Raw genomic sequence first — 22,469 nt, 5'->3', positions numbered from 1 at the left:
TTTTTGCAACTGTGATTTCTATAGAAATCTGAATTGTCTTGTCACTGAGGTCTCGTGCATAAATGTAGCCAGGTAGCATTAGGTTGCATCCTGACACAAGTCCCTAAGGTGTATATACAGATGAGATGGTTGCTCTGCAGAAAGTTATTTGATTAAGCAGTGAAATGAATTGAGCCTTTATGGATACAGTGAAACTGGAAGAGTTTCAGTGTGTCATTTCTGTCTTTTTTTTTTTTTTTTTGACATTTTATCAGCTAAACAAATAAAATCTCAGATCTTACAAAGTTTTTGTCTTTGCAAACTTCTGCAAAGGTGAGAGGCTTCTGGGATAGTAAAGGCTGCCCAGGTTGGTTGTGGGAATCCTGCAGTCACTGCTGTGTAGGCCAGCACAGCTGGAATGTTTTCCCTGACTACTGGCATATATGACTGTGCCTGCAATTGCTAAAAAACCTCTTCAACTTTGAAAATCGAGAGTAAGGATGTAAGCTACTCGGCTAGATAAGACACTTGGAATGGTTGTCACGGACTTTTTTCTGTACTTGACCATGGCGATCAAAGTGGTTACCAAAATAGCTTCTTGCATGTTTGAAGTGGAGCATCTCCTGAGGTTGGCTGCAGGGGACACCCTGAGGAAAGCAGGCGCCCAGCCACAGCCTGACCGGCAGGGGGGTGGGAATTTGTGATCTATGGAACCACTGCGGAACCAATGGGAGACCATTTGCTGCTTTCTCATTCCTCCTTTAAGAGGGACATTACAGTAAATAATGTCTGTGAAGAGGAGGGAAAACACACTGTGGTTTGTTTGACCTCCTTCTCCTTTTGCATCCCTTTGAAGTTGGTAAGTAAATAATTTGGGCAATGAAATCAGCACTCCACAATGTTCCTTTGTTTCTACTGCTGCTTTACCTTCCTTTCCTACTCTTGGCCCTCCTTCCAGCCACTGCTTGGTTAGCTTGGGCAGAAAAATGGGTGTCCTGAGGAACTGCTGCAGCACAGGGATTAGAATATTTCCTGGGAACCTAATGGAGTCAAGCAAATGAAAATGCAATTCAAAGAAAAAGTTTGCACACTGTTTATTTTTCCTGCAAAGTGAGGGACTTCCTCCCTTGAAAAAATATTAATATTAATTTAAAGCCCATGAAAAAATCGCAGTCGTTTTTTTTCAGATGGTTACAGACTTGCCTTCATTCTCAGTGGTTTCTTTTAGTATTTGAAGATAGTTTCTGCTATATTCACAGAACACTGTGATGAATGTAAGGCTGGGCTCCTGGGGGAGGAAAAAGAAAAAAGAGAAAAAGAAAGGAAAAAAACTCTGCTGTGGATTTATATATTTCTGTAGATGCAGGGCTCAGCCAGCTGCTCAGCTGGTGCAAATGGCATCTGCCCTGAAATTCGTGGCTTGTGCAATCCTCAAATGCATGCCCACCCCCACCCGTTCTGTCCCCCATGACGCCTGCAGCTCTGGACCCCGGTGCCACCAGAAAGGATGACTGGGGATACTTGCCTGCCCAGCAATGCCTCAGGCCCATGATGTCGCTCTTTGGTTTTGTTACCTGCTTGAGTCCACTGCCAGGAAAAGCACTGAGGTCTGACATCTTCATCGTTCTCTGGAGAAGTGACAGGTTTAGGTTGTGGTTGTATGGTGGTCTCTCTCTTCCATTATAATGGCACAGTAAAGAGCTGATGCTCTTGACCCAGGTTTGGCAGTGGAGAGGTTAGAGATGAAACACTTAACTCTGGGTTTTACTCCATCACCTCAGAAAGCAGTGAAGGTACAAACCCATTCGTGTTTGCAGTGTGCACGATTTTGTTAGTAATGGATATTAGAGTAGCTGTATGAACACCTCATGTTGTCAGACCACACCAATGGATTTGGATGGCACCTGGCAAAATGTCTTGGCTTTTTTCCTGGTCTTTTCTCCTGTCCCACATGAGCAGGGAGGGCACAGGTATGACTGGGAAGAGTTGATTTCTGTCTTAGATACTTATCTTTTCTTATGCATAACACAAATCTTCTTTCAACACAGGCCCAGAATTCCTTCTTGACTCAGTTATTACTGCGTCTTTTAATAAGTGGAGTTATTACTTCAGGGAGAGCAATGTGGAAGACAAGACTAATCTCATTTCTCCTCATGGGGCTTCTCATCAGAGCTCACAAAGCAGTACCCTTGACTCAGTGGCATTCTCTCCACTTTGGCTGTATCCATTTGCAGCTGTGGCTCTTCAGAAAACACTGATTTTTGGCTGAATCCAAAATTTGGGTATTCAGACTTAGTTTTCTGCTCTCTCCTCTCAAGGCAAGGAGAAGTGGGAAGGAAGGGACAGGCCAGCAGCCCCCCACTGGCTCTGCTTCCTAGCCTCCATGCAGGGTAAGGGGAGCACACCTTGTCTTGAGAGCCAGCATGAAGGTGGGCAAGCAAAGGGCTGTCAGACTGGGAGAGGAGACAGAGAGAGAAATGAGGTTGCTTTACGTTTCCTTGTCCTGATGGGAAGAGATTGGCAGCTGAGGGGTAGCAGGTAGCAGGAGTCTGTAGGCAGAGAGCCTGAGAGAGAAATGCTGTTGCCTGACAGGGTGGAAGAGGGCAGGAACCCGCTGGCTCTGTGTGAGCACGCCTAGGTATAACATGTATTTAGCACTGGAGTGAGTCCAAGTCAGTTATTAATTGCTTCGTGAGGGTGAATCAGGATGAAAAAGGCAGCTGTTTGCTGCCAGGATACTGTAGCAATGCTTTTGAAAGCGCACTTTGATACCATGCTGTGTAACCATTTTGTAGTTGGCGGCATAAATACGTCCTGTGAAAGGTGCAGCCCATGGAAACCTCTTCCCTAACTCGGGGGCAATGTGCTGAGTGCTTGGATAAAAGCACCGCGCATATCCACTTGTGCGTATGAGCAGGGCGTGGAAAAGCCTGAGGAGCAGAGAAGTGACAGGAGAGGCCAGAGTTTGGCTTGTGCACTGGGCTTGGGAAGCAATGGGAGGAGACAGCCTAGCCAGGAGATTTTGGGTGGTAGGAGGGTACCTGAAGGAAGCAGGCCTGTAACTCTGCTGCTTCTGGGACCACCACTGTTTTCCTAAAGCTACAGTATCTGTCTGGGGGTGGCCAGGGCAGTTCATGGTGTGGGGTGGAGCTTGTCTGTGGGCATCAGTTTCACCACCTACATCCTTACTGGGCAGGTCAGATCCCTTTTGCCCATGAGCCAGCAGCTACAGCCAGACCCAGCCCAGGTGCAGCTGCTTAGAGATACCCTTTCACCTTGTCCTATGCACGTTCACAATGCATGTGTCTGAGGATGGGAAATGGTACCACCTGGCACCTCCTCCTGTCCTTTCCATAGGCACATGCACTAGTGTCTTCTGGCTGGGTCTCAGGTTTGATTTTACATGCGTGCACTGTGTGAATGTGGGCAAGGTGCAAGCAGCGTGCTTGCCGCCATGGCAGAAGGTGTTGGTCGTGGTTCTCGCTTCTTGGGGAGTTATCTCCATTGTCTGCCATAGGAGACTATTTTTATCTGTGGTAAACAGCCTTAATTCCAGCAGTGTGTGATCTTTGGTGCAACGTGTGTATAAGCCAACAGGCAGGCGCCCACGATCCAGAAACCACGATCTTGATCTTGATTCAAATGCCCATGGGAATCCAGTTTACAAAGCATGTTTGATGTGCCTGTAGTAACTCCTGGTGCTGAGGAGAAATTTTATTAAATCTAAGCATGTTTAGACTTTCTGGCTGCTGAATACCTTGTGCTCAAATATTTTGCTTTGCTCCCGTCCAGTGAGAAGTGACGAAACCTGGATGTCTGAGGCAAGGCTGCCAGCTTCTTGCCAAATGGGGTGATAGAAAGCAGTTCTCAGAAGTAATGTTAAGTGAAAACGTAGTGCTAGCAAGGAATTCTGTGTCAAACTGACTGGTTGAATACGCATATTTCCAGCCAGAAGAGTAGTGCCTATAGAAAAGACTGTGACATCAGGTATTTAAACCGTGGTTTTCATAAGGACAATCCATTGTGGTTTAAACTCGATGTATTTGATGTTTGGGCAGTATATTTGTACTGAAAATCAAAATCTCATGTGGAAAATAATGATAAGAACAAAACTAATGGTCATACTGCTCACATTTTTCATTTGAAAATGTGAACAGGGATACATTTTGAATTCCTTACAATTTGCCTCCATGTCTGAGCTCTTGGTATACAGTGCGGTTAAATTTGTAAGTTTTTTACGAATTTAGTCATTGAATCTTTAATCATTCTATTAATTAATTAATTCTTTACTCTGAGGTGAGGCACTGGAGTGTTCAAGGCTGGGTTGGACAGGGCTTTGAGCAACCTGGTCTAGTGGAAGGCATTCCCTGCCAATAGAAGGAGGGTTGGAACTAGATGATCTTTAAGGTCCCTTCCAACCCAAACCATTCTATGATTCTATAAATTTTTTCTTTGAATGAATTATCAGATCCTGAGTTTTATTCTACCTTCCTTCTATACCTTCAGACTCCTTCCCTAGGGTGCATTTGCCAGCAAATTTTAGTGTAAGATTTACTTTGCTCTGACAATTATGCTGAAAAACTCAATATCTAGAGTTGCAGTCAGACTTCTCTGTAAGAAGAAATAGTTACTAGGACTTTGTCTGACTTTTTGGACATTTTTTCAGTTCTTGTGGGGAACAAGCTTTTTTCATGACCATTTCCTTTGAGGCAGGCAGACAGAACAAGAGGCAGCGAGGCACGCTGCAGGTGTAGCATGATGCTGTGCTTCACTCTCATCATCTGGAGTGTTTGAATGACCATGCTCCACCAGCGAAAAGACAAAAAATAGCATTTGTGCTTTCTTAGCTCAAAAGATGTTCTGGCGTTAATAGGTTCCAACACTGACTCAGAGGCAGGTTTTCAGGAAAGGAGTTTCCCTGGGAACACAACCTCATGTAACCTCGACAGAGGAGGATGGCAGGCTGAGGTCTCTGGGTCACAGTTTTGCCAGTTTACTTTCTGCAGAAATATAATGCTCCGTGACCTGGACAGTTGTCAGGGTCCTACCATGATAGTGATGTCCTTTTTTGAGGTGTTTTATACCACAAAGGATCCTTGGGTTTGTACCAAGGTGACACAGGCCAGAACACAGCCCAGCAAAATGAAGTCTATGTGAACACTAGACTTTTCATTTTAAGGTGTTCATCCCCATGACATTTGGTTGTGGTTGTGTAACTTTTCCCTTTGTTTTCCCTTTTCCAATAAGGATCAGTTGCAAACCAAGCTCCAATTACTTCATTTTCATCAGCCCAGCTAAAGTAAGTACTTACAGTTAGAAACATGCAGTTTAAATTAAAGGTCATGAGCAGTTATTTTTCACTACATGGTAGTTGGCTACACAAGCAGCAAGGTTGTCCTGTCTTGTGCTGGAAGCAATCTGGTTTTACACTACCTGGACCTCTGTGACCCCTCCCTGGATTCAGAAGGTTGATAGCTCTTATACTTTACTGCTCCTCATATTCTTTTTTTTTTAGTTTCCATTAAAAGATGATTTGCTCAAGAGACCAGTTTGCCTTTCATCTTGAGTATTTTCCTGTGCATTCTGAAATCAATACACTGGATAAAAAGCTTAGACAACAGATGTTTTTTAAAGCATGTGAACAAGGAGATCCGAAAAAATGTATTTAATATGTTTTATGTTGATACAATTTTGGATCTATGTCTCCTGTTCACCTCTATTCGAAGCATGAACCTGCAACAAAATTAAATAGCAGGCAACAAAGCTAGTAATAATGTTAAACCTTCAAAATAAATGCTGTTGTTTGTGAAAAAGTGGTTGAGTGATTTGGATGAAATGGCCCTGTAATTATATAGTAGCAAGTCAGAGTTTGATAGCTTGGAGCTTATCTTTTCACAGCATGCCACTTCTCCCCCAACCACCAGTGTGGCACGCTTCTTTATAAACACTTCATTTCTAGTTGTTCATCTTTAAATAATCTTATCAAACCTTAACTTTGTTTCCTAGTGATCGTGGAAAGAAATTCAAATAGTAATTAAAATGCACAGACCAAAACAGTTCAAACAAAATATCCCCCAAAGTAAAATTTTGGGTTAAGTGAACACTGTGAATTCCCAGCTCTCCAAGATTCTTTATTTTATTAATGCTCCCAGGACCAGCTTCAGTCCTGCACTGATGAAGGATAGCAGTATACAAGACTCCCATGTAAAGAGTGCTTATGGCCTAACTGAGTGAAAACAGGATTGCCAGTTATATGCATATGGCACTAGTTCCACTGTTATAATAGTTACCATTATTTGAAAGATTCAGCAGAATGAAATAGTTTCATCTTTAACATATACGTTATAAGTTACTAGCACACTTTTAAATAGTTCAGTAAAAATTGCTTCCTTTAGTAGTCAAGGTCTCTTATCTGATACCTGCTTCCTTCCCCTCCCTGGATGCTTCCTGTTTTCTGTGTCAGTCCCCACATCCCCTCATGTATTTCCATGCACCTTTTCCTGTTGTCATACGTTCTGCTGCAGCTGCTCCTCAGGTACCTCTCCACCAAGGAAAGGCTCCTCCTACACAGTGCCTCAAAAACACACTTTGCAGGCACCTATACTCACCTACAGTGGAGTAACCTACATACCATTAACAATGCACATCCCACTTTTGAAGCCCCTCTTGTGTCTTTGCTTTTTCTCCTGCACTTTTTCTGTTGTGCCAGTGGCACAAGAAATCCAACAAGAAAGTAAGATGAGTCAGGTCTGTGATACTACATAGTTAAATTGTGTCTGTGTTTTCATGTGTGATTCAGTTACCCTCTCTCTGATGGCTCTTTCTATGGAAATAAAATGCAGAATGATAATTGGGATAAAACTATTTAAGGAAGGATCCTACCTATTATATGTGGAAGTGCATCTTCAGAGTTTCAGTAAGGTTTGGCTGTAAAACAGAAAGCCAGAGAGACTCCTTTTGTACAGGACCATCAAATACATGGAAACATGAGTGTTTCCAGCCCTCCTTTCTACTGCTTTACAAGAGAAATATGACTGTGTTTATTTTAGTTACTTATGTTCCCACAGCAGCGTAACTGACGTGGAGTGTTAAAAAATACTTTTTTAAAAGGTGGAGGCACACATGAGACACGATTATGTGACCAGTATTTTCTTATACATTTTTTTTGTTGAGTAATACGTTTCGTTTCTCTTCTTTGTTTCTTCTCCTACGGCAGGGGATGGATGTGGACACATGGTGATGTATCAAGACAGTGGGACCCTGGCATCCAAGAACTATCCTGGGACATACCCAAACTATACTCTTTGTGAAAAGAAAATCCAAGTGCCTCTTGGAAAACGCCTCATCTTAAAAATTGGAGACCTGGATATTGAATCACAGAAATGCGAATCCAGCTACCTTACCATCCAGAGCTCTTCAACGTTGCATGGTATGTAAAAGATAAGACGGTGGTCAATGCATGAACTGTTAAAAGTGTGACTAAAAGCCAGCTCAGCAAAATGCAAGAAATGTCAGCCTTTGTCCTTTCCTCCTCCTGTTCATATCCAAGTGTGTTGTTCTCAGTATGGGAGGACACTGCGCCTCACACCGTATGTTGTTCTGCAGAGGCTGCGGGTGCTGCCATGCTGCACTGCAGAGAGGCCACAGGGGCTTGTGCCCAGCTCTGCCACATCTACTTGAGAGCTCTGCCCTCAGACCTGTGGAGCTGTACTATCGCAGCTTTGGTATAGCAAATATGTGGATCTATATGAGCCCTGTACCCTTCTTGGTCAGGGGAAGAGCTAGCTCACGAACTAGGCAGAGACAAGATGAGAAACTGGAGTCAACGAGCCTGCATGTCTCTATTTCCTAGTTCAGGGCTCAGAGAGGAGATAACCTCTATTATTGCTAGCTATTAAATACTGATAACCTTTGCTGATGTACAGGCTTTAATACTTGCAGATATTAAATGCGCACAGCTGGTCTGCACTCCTGTAAGAGATTTGCACAGGAAGATAAGTCAGTAATCTGTTGTAGCTGTACACTTAAAACAATCATAATGACAACAGGATCTTCCCCAGGGAGAACCCGGGGCCTTCCTCAAAGCAGTTTTCCCAGCCAGTTGTTGCTGAAACTTTTGATCTGCTCTTTCTGGAAGAGTCAAACTGATTTTCAAGTTGGTGTGCCCTTTTTTAAGAAGTCCAATTAAAATTCAGGGCTGCTAGAGTTCCACAATGCAGGAATAAACTCATGAATCAACAGCTGGTGAAATTTTGCCTGCTGGGAGCAGACTGTAGCCCTTCAGTCAGCAGAGTCTGAATGTGCTGTATGGGATTTACCAAGCAGAAAGGATTCAGTGGGAAAAGACAGTGAACAGATGAACTACACAGGGCCTTTGCAGGTTTTCCAGCTCACTCAGCTCACTGCTTAGCTCAGTAAAGTGAGTGGTTTGCCTAAGATGAGGACTCATAAGATGTCTTAGTAGTAGGGACGAGTGATTGCCTTTCATTCATGAGCATGATAGACCTATTACTCATCCTGTAAGATAAGATCAAGTGAGGTATTAAAGCCTTGCTCCCAAACCAAGGTAAAGGTAATTATTGTTCTCATAGGGGAGGTATTACATTTCGAAAGAGCTTCACTAAGAGTGGGCAGTGACACGTTGATATCTAAGCCTTGCACACAGCTTGATTTGAGACATAAGGAACATCTCTGCTAGTGTGTGCTGGGATTTTTTTGTGTTGTTTACTTCATTCTTTACTGTGAGGGTGGTGAGATGCCGGAACAGGTTGCCCAGAGAGGTGGTAGATGCCCCATCCCTGCCAGTGTTCAAGGACAGGTTGGACAGGGCTTTGAGAAACCTGATCTAGTGGAAGGTGTCCCTGTCCATGGCAGGGGGGTTGGGACTGGATGATCTTTAAGGTCCCTTCCAACCCAAATCAGTCTATGATTCATTTCAGAACTGTAAGTAATGAGTTGTGTTCACCTAAAGTAATCTGTCTGTACTTGGCAGTAAGAGATAGGTGTTTAATATTGCATTATCACATCTTCGAATAGTTTTTATTGATGCTATCTTGACATTTCTAATCAAAGACTTTTCTACGAAACAAGGATAAATAAATATATTTTTTTCTGAAGTGAAAAAATAAGCTTGCACATTGATTGAAATTCTGGCTCCTTATACATCAGCCTGAAGACATCTTCACATAGTACAGTCCTTCAGTTACTCAGCCTCTAAGCATAGAATACCTGTGTATTATGCAATCAAATCCATATAATGAATTTCTTTAAAGTATTCCCACACCCATTTTCAGACCTGATTGGCAATGTCTGATGCATGTGGATTATAATTTGCATTCTCAGTAACGAACTGCACAATTAGCAGATTTTGCTCCTATCTGATTAAACAAGTTTTATGGCTTAGGCAGACATACCATCTGTAATGGTTTTTGTGGTCTGCAGCTCGCTGTAGACTTTCCCACTAGAATACCTACAGAATCTCTTCAGGTAAACCTGTACAGGACAACGTGGAAATAGTGCTATATGCATACAATTGTGATATTATTTGTGTTTTAAAAGACACAGGGAAACTCTGATCTCATATATGAATTTCAATTGTTTCAACAGTTTTGCTATAGCTCTGACTTTTACTATGCATTTATGTAAGGAAAAGAAGATCTGTAAGTAAGCACTGTTCAGGCTGTTAAGTGTCCTTTTATATAGCTGCTTCTGAGCTCAGATCTCCCCTTCAAAACCCTCCCATCTGCAGGCAGGTCAACAGCTTCCCTTTGGCCAAGAATATACTGACCTTTGCCATCAAAATTCTTTCATAGGATGGTGGAGAGCTGAAAAGATTTTGCAGGCCTTGAAAACATCTGAGCAATTAAAAACTAATCTTTGCGTGTTTTCTGTATTTGACCTGGGTTTAAAAAGGAACACCTAAAGAGCTAAATATGAAAGCTGGCACTGTGAATGTTATTCATATTTCATATTAACCAAGTAGACTTTGCTCTTTATTTAACAGGTTTGCAATTATAAGACAATAAAGTCCAAAGGGAAATATATTTTAAATACCATGCCAATCTCTTCACCCCTACAGAAGATAATAGAGTGAATGTCAGTATGCTTATAAACATCTATTGAGGAGTATATCTGAAGCGTAGAAGATTCGTCAGAGGCAAAACACTAGATTATGCGTGTAAATATAATATTAGTGTAAACAAGTTTTCAGATGGCAAAGTATTGTTTTCCTTTCAGATTTCTCCCACATGTTGTCTTTACATCATTGTAACCTTCTGCTGGGATTCATGCAATACAGCACAAGTAACTCAATTTGTGGTTGGGGTATTATATTCTATGCAGTAAGGGAAAGCTGTTATATACAAATGAATGGATTAATTGATTTATGTTAGCCGTAACATTGATTTCTTCACTTTTGTAGGTCAGTGACTACAGATTAGACCACTTGCATGCAAGTTTTATTAAGTTTAGGGCATTCCTCAGATTTTGTAGGCTGGGTATTACAAATCTAATTCCATCCTAGCAAAGCATGTAGCGTTGCTGTGTATGCAGATCTATTGAAGCCTCCCTGCTCAACTGGGACACTAATGTGACGCTACGGTTCTCACCTTTAATACTTCTCAGCTTTGATGGACCTGTGAAGGCAGCCACTGCATTTAGATTTCTCCAACATTGCAATCAAAAGATGGTCATTAAGTAATCTTAATGAAGCTCTAAAACTGGAGACACAAAGTGGCTGAACACTGTGGGTTACTACTCCGCAGAATGTTTCTTCAGTGTTCACTGGAGGAAGGAAACTGTAGCAAGCCTGTTCTTCCAAACTGTATCCAGACAAATGTGAAAATATTAATCACCAGTCAGGAGAGGTAGTCTAACACCAGTTTTTGTGAAACTGAGTCACCTTTGTCTGACAAACCTTTAAATATTAGCACAGCTTTGCACATGTTGTGTCTAAAAGAAATAAATAGATCATGTTCTATTACAAAGGTATGGCTTTGCACTGGATGAAAATATAGGGGGGCCTATCCCACAAAAGTAATCTAGAATAAAAATTTAACATGAAGCACGATCTCTTGCTGTAGACAAGGTGCAACCTTTACTGAAATGCTTTTCTTCTCAAGTTAATTGCATTATCTGAGCATATTAAAAATAACTGAGCTCTGAATAAGAGCTTCTGATTTTTTAATTAGTTAAAGGGATATGTGAAAACAAGATTAACCATGTTGGCCCTGTAGTTCTCAAGAACAAAACTTGCACTACTTATGAAGGTGTAATATAAATGTTGTAAAAGTTTGACAGGAACTGCTTTTAGTCAGCTTCTTTTCATGTTTTTATCAGATTTCTGTATGTCTTTAGACCCTTTTTTCTTGATTTTTTTTCCCTCTCTTTCCCCCACTAATGGCTTAGTATTTTTTCCCTCAATTTTGTGAGACGATCATCAGTCTTGACTGAAGAGAGATTAAAGGAAGAGATAAGTGCCTACTTACTTCTCCATTCACTTGCAGTCAGTAGGAGGTTGATGTGTTCCTCTGGGGTGGATGTCAGATCTGCTGAGTGACTAGTAATAATTTGGAGAGTTAGTGCAGTTAACTTGTTCTTGCATAATTTAGAGCTGGTAACTAGTGTGAAATAGACAAATTACTGAAAATACTCTCTCCTCCCTGCACCCAGTTGCTAAGGGTTGTTATAGCTAAGAGTGTTATTGAGCACTTACTGATGTGTGATGGCTACAGAGAGAGCGTGTGCATGTGTGTGTGCACATGTGTGAGTGTGTGGGTGTGCAGGAGACCAAGTGCCTTCGGATGCCTCCTACCTGTCATTATGACTTGAGGGGATTCATTGAACCAGTCTTCCCTTATTATGTATTGTAATACATGTCTCGCTTGACTAAAGGGTGTGTCCAGGTTTCTTTTTCGCCCCTCAAAGGTAACTTGTTATTACAGTATTGTTTCTGGTATTTCAGGAAATCCAGGGAAATGCCCAGACATGTTCTCGCTGAAGATCAAGTTGGGTAGTTTCTTAACAGTCAAAACTCTTCAAACAGTTGGGTTTCGCCTGAGTGGTGGCAGTATCCTGAGGTTTCAGCTTTGGAAAGATTTATGCAACAAAAGATGCCTGCATTTGTTTTATCAAGTGAATTCTTTTTTCCCTCTTAGCTGCATAAAGTGTATTGTGTATTTTTCTGTGGTTTTTGTTAAACAGCTGCAGTTCTTTACTCATGGTTCCTAACTGTGCTGCTTTGGTTTTGACAAAAACCACAGCCATGTTAGAAGTGAGGGATCTGAGGTCAAGCAGGCAGACTTACAGCCTGTGCAGGTAGCCTAGATCCTCACTTTTTAAATTGTAATTACTTCTCCAGCCTGACTCTTCTTGGATGCCTTTTTCTTTCCTTTATCACAATCTTTGGTAACCCTTTGGAAACACTTACTGAATGTTGTATTTGTTTTTCCTAAACCAAGAAATGCCTACCCCTCAGCCTGAGGTCAGACTGTGTTGCACAGAGTTATACATTGAATAACCAGGCTGCCTCATCCTGACTACTCTGTCAACTCATATGTACAGAGTATTAAATATCACCTTGTGTCCTGCAAAGAAGAACACAGAGCAGCACTTTTTGTCTCCTGGCACATCCTTGCAGGTTGATGCTGGTTATCCCTTGTGCATGCGGGGTTGGAGCATAAATGATCTCTCCTCTCTGAGAGGAGAGTTACTGCTTATGAAAATGAAACATTTGTGTAAATGTGGGATGGAGATGTATTTCAGGAATGCAGATGTTTTCATACAACAGATCCTTGCTGTTTTTGTGAGCTGTTTGTGAAAGACTTGCACTCTGAGTTTTTAGCTCTGAAGTGGAGCAAGCATAATCCAAGTTCATCGTGTCCTCTGTCCTTCCCCAGCTACTGAGGTACTTCTAGAATGCTTTATTTGAACAAAAAGACTACTAAGTATAAGGATCACAATTTAAAACATTTTCTCCAAACAAAAGCATTAGGAAAGGGTAATCCTGGAGAGGCAGATCTGTGGGATCACTGCTACACATTGCTCGCCAGCCATGATTTACTCTGCAAGTAAAGACAGAAAAAATGGGAGAAGATTCTCTGTTGAACAGAAGGCATAATAAGTTGATATCTAACCTGAGTTTCTTAAAGATCTCTGTGAATGTCAAACTGCAGATTTCAAATGGCGTTGAGGAATTTGAAAGCAGAATGGGCATAGTGAACCAGACATGCAATAGCTAAAGCGGAAAATAATTGCTTTTAAAAGGAAGCAAAAGCCTTAGAGAAGAGGCAGAAAGGATTAAGAACTACAGAAACAAACAACATGTAGGCATGCCAGCTGGTGTGAGAGAAGAGAGTCTTCTAGGCCCAGCGCTTCTTAAGGGAAGTAGGAAAAAATAAAGGAACATGATTCAACAAAGCAATCTCAGGAAATATGCCAGAGCCTGGTTGACAGTAGAAGTAAACTAGACCTCATAAAACCAGACAATGATGTAAAGATCATCAGATTTGCAAAACAACACTATTATGAAAAAGACAAAAGCAGCAGACTATGGGTAACATTTAAAAAATAAACAACACGTAAAATAGTCACTTAAGTCTCCAGAGGAGCCAGCCAAAGGATATCTACGAGACAATTTACCATGTGTCTTGCAGGATGTTAATACTGCTTGGAGACAGCGATTCCAAAATAAAGTATTTAATTTAAGCCACCTAAGCCATATCAACAGATCAGAAGTTCTGGATGAAAGGCATTAAATGTTACTGTAATTATAGAGAATATTAAATTAGATACATTTGAAATCCTTAGGCCCCTGATAGCTCTCCTACAGAATTAATTAATTAAATATTAAGGAATCTGGAGTTAACAGACGGAACCACGGTTGGGTCAACTCGTTAGCGAGACATGGAAAGAAGAAAAGGCCCTGGCATCTAGGTGTAGTAATACTAGAATATGGAAAACACCTGCTCAGTTTCATGACATGTAATATATCTGTTTATTAAATTAAACTCTTTTCTTTGTTCTTAGTAAACAAACAAAAAAATCCTGCCTGCTTACCCCAGCAGAACTCCAGCAGAGTCACTTCAACAGGAAACAGGGAGAGAGATCAGCATTCATGACTTGTTTTTCAAGCTGAATATGCAAAACAACCCACCTCGCAACTAACATTAGAAGATGAAAAACTGATAACGTGATCTGGCAGTTCTCAAAAGGGATCTTAAAAAACTTTTGGCTTAGTCCCAGGCTTAGGAATTAAATATTTATCCAGAGTGAAGTTCAAATGCTGCAGTAAAAGTTAAGAGGGCCCTATAAACAAGTTTCACGTTTTCATACCAGATATAAACCAAGGCTTTCTCCATCATCTCTCTGTTCCACTGTGGTTGTACAGCATTCGTATAGACAGCCTGGGGAAATCAATAAATCCTAGGTGAAATGGACAAAGAAGATGGGGAGCATAAAAAAGTTTTAAAAGCAGACGATAAAGTAGTGTTTTGTCACCTCAATTGCAAGCAGAAAATACTGTCTACTAAATACAGTTTTCAGGTGAATTCTAATATCTACGGATGCTGATTGGTTTTAATCTTATAATGTCTATAAAATCTCACAATGTAGATATTCAAGGTAATAGGTAAATCAATGGAGAGCAAATCTACCGTGCATATAGAAAGTGCATCTAATTGAAGTAACCACAAGCTGAAATGCAGGGAGCCTGGAAGACTACCCTTTATCGGGCTTTACAACATTAAAGGAGGTGGAGGACTGCTGTATGGAAGTGTATTAATCCTAGGCCCCTTAATTTTGAGCTACTGGTGGGAATCTCTCAGTACACCAGAACTGCTCTTGGCAGATGATAACCACAGCCTGGTAACCCTTCTTGGATTTATTACTTAATGGTAGAAATATGTCTTTAGGCATTGCTTGCTGATTTCTTAAACTGATTGTTTCTGAATTTTTGCTTTCATTTGGATTATACAGCTTTATGTGTAATTTTATTTTTTTTTTTTTGTATTTTATTGGTTTTGCTTGTGACATGTGTGATTTGTTTGTATAATTGTCTGGAATGTATGCAGACTTGCTACTGGAAGAGACACATAGCCCTGATCCAGCCAGTGTGTGGTTGAGTGAATCAGCCATCTTAATTATACCTGCAGAGTAGATAGGTCACTGGCAATCGCTGTGAGGGAGAAAGCCAAAGAGCACTTGTGAGAACATATCTAGAGACAATCCTTGAGAGAAGAAAAGGACTATGGCTTTCTCAGATGTTCTATTCTGAAGAAATGCCATGCCTTCTTGTCTTCTTCCCCTTTCTATCTCTTGATAAAAAAAATATCTAAGTTAGCACTTTTCTTCTCCTACTGCAATCTGACACAAAAGACCACCTCAAATAAATCACTCGTGCAGTTGTCTGGTATGACACAGTGTCAGATGCTGTCTTTTTGATAAGTTCATTTCCTAAGCAATTTGTTTAACCCTTTTTATAGACTTTGTTTTCTCTGACTAAGTCATGAGTCATTTTCAACACATGAGTACTCCAGGGAAATGTCACACTCATTGCTTGTTTCTCTGCCTGCCTTGCTTTGCTGTATGATTTTTATAAGCCAAAAGACAGAGTTCCTTCTTTGGTTTGTTCAATTCTGCTGACAACTGGCTGTCATTGGCTCCAATTGGTCTGATCTTATAGTTGTTATAAGGCAAATGAAATATTTGGGAAAGACCCCCTCAAGAGAATCAAGCAAAATGAAAATGCTCTCAGGAGCCTGTTAGGAAGGGTTCATCAAATTTGTGTCGTGCTGTTACTGTCATTTCTTGTACCTCAGAAGTCAGTTCCAAGTTGTATTCACCACCAATAAAATGAGGTTGTCTAGGAAAAATCAAAGTGATCGCTTTTCATCCCAAGGACTTGCTTTAGGACGCAAAAGCTGTCATTCACCTCACCAGAACAGATGGGCTGAGGGCTTCTACAGGGACTTGTTTGTTTTTTCTCTTGGGGGAAAAAAAAACTGTTCACCATTTTACAAAACTCTCTTCTTAGTGGTTTATATTGTAAGGATCCTCGTAAATTCCAAAAAAGTGTACCCCAGCTGCTTTGGGTTTTCTGTGTAATCTGTGCCTGAGTGCAGCCAGGGACAAGTGTTTGCACCCAGGTGTGGTGAGAGAAGGCAAGAGCAAAGGCTGTGGCAATCTCAAAAGAAAGCTCCCTTGGGAACTGACTTCTGAAGAAGCAAATGTAATTACTGAGAGTCCCGGGCACATCTGCTGTCACAAGAAAGGAGTGTCCCGAAAACTGTTCCAAGATTCTGCAGTCTGTAGCTTGTAAAACCCTTATCTAAATCAATGTGAGCACAAGGCTCTTGTCTCCCTGTCCTATTCTCTTCCTCTTCCCCTTCCTCTACCTCTCTTTTTTTGTTTAGAACTCTAGATTTGAACTGTAGACTTTGATGGACTGTCGACGTTTCTAAAGGGAAAACAAATCAAGAAATTTTCTGACTAAAGTGATACTGCCTTGTAGTACAGTTCGGCTTGTAGCACGCAGGTTCTTGAGGGTCAGGTACCCTGTTTGTGATCTTACTCTTTCCTGAATGGCTGCTGTGCTACAGCAGCATGAGCTGTATGTGCCTGGAGAGATTATCTGTGGGGACCCTGTGTAGATCCCTTGGATTGTTTTTGAACATTCTGTTCTTTTCTCTAATGAGTTACTGCTGGTTGTAAGCATGCTGCACTTCAAAGGCCGAAGGGCATTAATCATCCTCTTAAGGCTTATGTGATGAGAGACGTGGATGCTGGAATTGCTACCATGGAGAGACAATTGGATTCTGGCCACTCCTTGTCAGGGTAACTTTGGAGCTCATACCCATAAAGGACTGAAGCCAAAACCCTTTTGTCAACATTTGGATTGGTACTGAAGGAGAATGAGTGTGTTATGAACCCCTTTGCTAATCATGAGAATATTCCAGCCTAATGATGTCATCTAAACTTTTAAAATCTTCTTTGTTCTGTCTGTAGGGCCATATTGTGGTAACATCATGCCTGTCCCCAAAGAAATTATTCTGGACAGCAATGAAGCAACTATTCACTTTGAGAGTGGATCCCACGTGTCAGGACGAGGCTTTCTGTTGTCCTATGCCAGTAGTGATCATCCAGGTAAAGTGAAATCCAACAGTAGTAAAGGATTAGTGGCATGGTCGCCTGTATTTAATTATCTTCTCTACACACATAGACTTCAGCCCAAATGTTTCATCCTAAATATTTCCAGATTAGCATGTACCATGATATTTCTAATTGCATGTGTGCAAGAAGCAGTTGTAAAATTAACCAGGTATAATAGCTGCTGAAATCTTACCTAGATAATTTGCAATACAGGCCCAGTGAAAGAGAAAATTAGTACCTTTTCCTTGCAGCTCCACTGTATTCTGAGCGCCAGCATATACCACACAGTGACAGGATGAAGGGATAGGAGAGATTAAGATTTGATTCCTACATTTAATACTCTGGGGGTATGTACAACTTTGTTGAAGGTATAAAGCGTAAGAAGAGTAGTTGAGGGGAAACCATAGCTGTTGCTGTATATTTAATAAAATTGTTTTAAGTATTATACAGAGATATCTTTAAATGTAATTTCATGTTTAGTCAAATATTTGTCTGTATTTCTACATCCTGCAATGGGAATTGATATTTATAAACTTTTCACAGATTTAATCACATGTTTGGAACGAGCAAACCACTACACACAGGCTGAATACAGGTAAAGAGGGTTTACAGGTCATTGCATTCTGGCTTGCTTTGCTCTATCTGTCATCTGCTCCAACTGTCAAAAAATGTCATTTAAGGCAAGTACAGTCTCGGATTTCTGGAGAAGTGAAATTTTTTGAGCTCTGATGCTCAAAGGCCTGGTTGTGAGAAGCAGTAGTACAGAATGGAAGACTGTGGCCCAGAAAAATGAGGGAATGGAGTTACAGAGCTCTCAGCAGTTCTCATTAGGGCATACATATACATGGTATATGTAAAAAGAGTTTCCACTTTGAAATTCAAAGTAGCCTTAAATTCCAGTGCTTCTCCTGAGAGCAGATCACGTCCTAGCTGATATAAGATTATCTGAGGACAAGCTATAATTTCTTGGTTCCTTGAACTTTGTGATAGGATTTGAAATGGTAATAAATTGTGCTCTTCTGGCTGCTGCCTGGATGTGCATGTAGGCTTCTTATCTGGGCTCTGCTGAAAACTTGTGTGGTAGCATTTCTAGAACAAGAGAATAAAACAGAAATGCCCTAGCAAAACTGCTTTTCTGGTTCTTTGTGTGCTGCTGTGTGCAATCCACTCACCAACACAAGGGCACATTTACTTACCTCCTAGACTCAGATCACCAGCCAGAACTTACTGCTAAAATATTTATTGATCTGAGAGCATTTTTTTGTACGAGCTCGTTTTTGTGTATCATCCCTACAGTTCGTATTTTAAACAAGCCTCTCTTCTCTCACTACAGCAGATACTGTCCTGCTGGCTGCAGAGACATAGCAGGTGACATTTCTGGGAATATCGAAGAAGGATACAGAGATGTAAGTGCACAGGATAACAAGGAAAAAATTGTAAAGACAGAACAGAGAAACATAACACAACTGGGTTTCAACATTTATGGCTTGACTTTTGTCAGCAGTTCCTCCCAGCTGTGTTAAATATACCTTTTATTATCAGTATATGAGTATATTATCAGTATATAAGCACATGGGGACACTTTTCAAACAGACCGATCCATTGTGCGAGAACAAAGTCCACTGATTGTCAAACACACCTACTGACTTGTGGTTTCTGGTTTTCTGGAAAAGGCCTGCATAAAGTCTGTGCTTCTTGAGGCAGTGCTTATGGATGTACTAAAAATCCCTACGACTCCAGCTTTTACTTGTTTGCAGTCTATGTGCATTTCCCTAGTAGGAAAATAAAATACACTGCCTAATCACCTCCCACTGATCACTACCAACCTCTTGGGTTGTTCTAACTGCTAGTTCTTCAAAACAAAGAAGTTGCCTGAGTGTTGCATTTATCCACAGTTTGTATCACACAGTGCTTTGCCCTCTCTGTGCCCCTCACCCTGGACTCTCCTCCCATCGTGGCTGTGAAATCTTTTTGTCTCTCACAATGGAGCAAGTTTAATCATACTGCTGAAGTAAAATCCCACCCTGTCACAGATGTAGCAGTTGCTGAGTTTCCAAAAAGTCAGTGTTCACGTTTAACCTGTTCATCCAGTTATTCAAGCACACCACTCTGGCCTGGAGAGTGGCAGAGCTGAAGAAACAAAGAAATGCCACTTTACATTCTCATTAGCTGGAGTTATGCCTGCTTTTCCTTGGGGTGATTAGAAAGAAAGGCAGCACATGGCATGACCTCATGCAGATCTTATCTGCGCTAAGGAATTTTTGAAAGAAATTTTCCCTCTATTGCTAAGGGGGATTCAGCTTTTTGGATGGAAAGAACCTGCAGGGTTCCCCTGGATACCCGCTGTCTTTGTGTTTCCCCCTCTCCCAGCCCTCCCTGGGGGGGGACAGCTTGTGTAGCTTGTCCCGTAGCATAGCCCAACCTGAGCCTGCTTGAATGAGACCAATGTCTGCCAGCAGCCCCTGGGAGTGTATCCTTTGCACCTTTCCACTGGTCTTTCTCTGCTCTGCCCAAGCCCCAGTGGTACGTTACTGCCACCTGGTTCCACACAAGTTGTCCTGACTGTATTTTTCAGCATTACCCACCTGAGATGCTGGCAAATGGGCTATACTTAAAACCGAGCTGCAGCTACTCAACACATAGCCAAATCTCCTAACGTATGCCAAGACTCAAATCCTAAGGCGCAGTAATTAGATATGTCTGCCTTCAGGCAAGTCCATCAAGTAATTACCATTTTCTCTTTGAAAAGAAGAGTGGCCTTGCCTTTGACTTTGTTTTCCTGAAGAGTGACTCAGTAATTATTGGGTTAAAATCTTGCAGCACCTTCTCAGAAGTAGATTATTTTGCTTTTTTATTTGAGAGGGGGGAAAAAGAAAGGTGACTTTTGGAAACTTTTTTTTTTTTTCAAAGATTACTGTTCTTTCTCTTCTGCCTTCACCCCCGCACACACACCTCTTACACCTCTGGAGTCTTTGCCAGAGTTTATGAGCTGTAACACCTGTGTTTTAGTAGCTTGGAAGTGAAAGGATTAGCTGATTGTCAGACTGATCCTCTGAGCTTTGGCCTCTGCCGGCTTCTGCCTTTCAGACCTCGCTGCTGTGCAAGTCGGCGATACATGCAGGCGTTATTGCAGACGAGCTGGGCGGGCAGATCAGCGTCACCCAGCAGAAGGGCATCAGCCACTATGAAGGTGTCGTCGCCAACGGCATCCCCTCGCATGAGTGAGTAGCAGCACACTTAGGGGGCTGGCTCCAGGAGCAGCCCCAGGGGCACAGCTCTCTGCCCAGACCAGCAGAAGCAGCTGGGGTTGCCTTTTCTGGAAGGAGAAGCTGTTAGGTGTGGGTCTAGGGGCTTTTGGGCTTTGTTTCTAGAGATGATCTTAAGGTCCTTTCCAACCCTAACTATTCTATGATTCTATTTATTAAAATAGTGTTGGCACTAGATATCGCAGGAAATATCACATAGGAAAGTGTTCCAAGTTTTCAGTGGCTCTATACCATGTAGGGCGGTATTTTCTTCTTTTTTCCTTCTGTTCCTTCCAAAACATATTTGCAAATTACTTTGTTAGCAGATACATGGAAGTATGATGTTCTGCAACAAACACCGTTAATCGATGTGCTAATAAATCATGATAAATCCATGTGAAAGTTTAAAAAAAGCTAGGAAAAGTGAACAAATGAAAAGTGCTGTTGAGCCATGGGGGATTTAACAAACAACTTCTTAAACACTGTGCTTTTGTGATGTTCAGAGTTTTACTCTTTTAGAATATTTATAGCAAGGGTGTTATAGTTACCACTTATCTTCTGACTTTTAATTGTACTGTTGTTGGAGTAGAAATAAATCCTCTAATCTCTATCCAGCACAGTAAGCCCTTCCAGCAACTGCCTCTGTCACTCCTGTTACTTTATATTTTTTAGTTTCAAATGTTATTTGGATTTTACATGAGGTGCTTTTGTTTCGTAGGAAGGGAAATCTCAGTCCCACAGCCTGTGACAGCTAAGGGAATGTGTCTTTTTTGTACTTTTTTCCTGCTTTCCCCATAATTTCTCCACACCCTCCTGATGATTTTACAGTCATGGATTCATTCTTTGAAAAATAAAAAACCATTCATCTGGTCTGTTGCTGTGTTTAAACTTCAGCACACATTGAAATGCTTTATATATAGCAGCACTGTAGTATACAAAGCTGGGTAGGATGTAGACCACTAGCTGAAGGCTTGTGAAGCCTAAATATTTCCTATTTTTCTTGAAAGCTAATTGCCAAAGAAAATTAGTACAAACTTGTCTCAGGCAGAGCAGGACTGAGAGCTCAGCTCAGGCACCAAGCCCCTCAATAAAACAAATAATACAGATTCTTTCCATGACACACACCAGCATAGCGAAACCCTAAATTAAACATTTTGTGCTTTATCTAAAGATGTTACAGAACTGTTTACATACAATCGTATGTTCATGATCCTTGAGAAACCCAGAAGGAGTAACTCGGACGGTAGCACATAAAATGTTATAATGAAAGGCAGCTGGGATTCACATTTGTACTTTTTTTCACTGTACAAGAGCTAGTGGGCAATGAGTTAAGTGTATAAGGTAGCAAATGTACATGGGCTGTACAATTATGCAAACACTTTGCATAATTAACCCATTGCCTTACTGCCAAGTGTCCTTTTAATGTTGCTATTCACAAGATATCCTACACATTTCACATTGAATAATAGAAGTACCCACAGAGGTGCAAACTTTTCTCTGTTACATCAAGTGGGAAAACTCCTATTTCCCTGAGGCAGAGCTGAAACATGTGCTTCCAGGCTGAAGCCAGCCTCCAGAGCTTGGATTTAGCCCATTTAATGTGAGGCCCCTGAGAAAGCACCCTAAGGACCCTAAGAGAGGCCCCTAAGAGAGCAGGCTTCTCAGCTCTCCTGCGTAGCAGGCACTCCTCCAGCATGATGCACACCTCAAGGGGACTGAATTGCCTCAAGGATGCTTTCTACAGATTGCATAGGGAGCCACAGGTAAACAGGTTCATACTCGGTTGGATGCCTGCAAACTAGATGGCACAGATTTTGAGAATGGGAGTGTGAGCACAGTGCTTCCCGGGATGCTTCTGCTGTTCTTGGGAGCTGGGACTATCTTGGAAGCCAGTGAACTGCTGGTGTGAGCTCATTATCCTGTGAGAGGGAAATTGGAGGCTGCAGGGGAATCCATTTGAAACCATGAAAAAATGTTCCTAGAAACAGTGGGCCTATTTGCTAAGAAAACAAACCAATGCATTTCATGCTTTAAAAAGGCTTTTATAAGAGGTATTTCTGAAGCTGCGTGGCTTCCCTGTCCTTGGGGTACCTACACGCT

General features: G+C 41.5%; 1 protein-coding gene across 1 annotated transcript in view; it reads left to right on the top strand.

The window, feature by feature from the left end:
* Positions 1-545: 545 nt before the first annotated feature.
* DCBLD1 (discoidin, CUB and LCCL domain containing 1) overlaps positions 546-22,469 on the top strand; it is a 36,850-nt gene continuing 14,926 nt past the window's right edge. Inside the window, exons 1-6 of the mRNA XM_010021596.1 lie at positions 546-669; positions 7,196-7,408; positions 16,981-17,118; positions 17,668-17,719; positions 18,458-18,530; positions 20,212-20,345. Of these exons, the coding sequence (XP_010019898.1) occupies positions 546-669; positions 7,196-7,408; positions 16,981-17,118; positions 17,668-17,719; positions 18,458-18,530; positions 20,212-20,345 (734 nt within the window). The remainder of the gene's footprint in view (positions 670-7,195; positions 7,409-16,980; positions 17,119-17,667; positions 17,720-18,457; positions 18,531-20,211; positions 20,346-22,469) is intronic.

Source organism: Nestor notabilis, unplaced genomic scaffold (genome assembly GCF_000696875.1).
Source record: "Nestor notabilis isolate BGI_N333 unplaced genomic scaffold, ASM69687v1 scaffold29069, whole genome shotgun sequence".
NCBI lineage: Eukaryota > Metazoa > Chordata > Aves > Psittaciformes > Psittacidae > Nestor > Nestor notabilis.
This window is presented reverse-complemented; position numbering and strand designations above follow the sequence as displayed.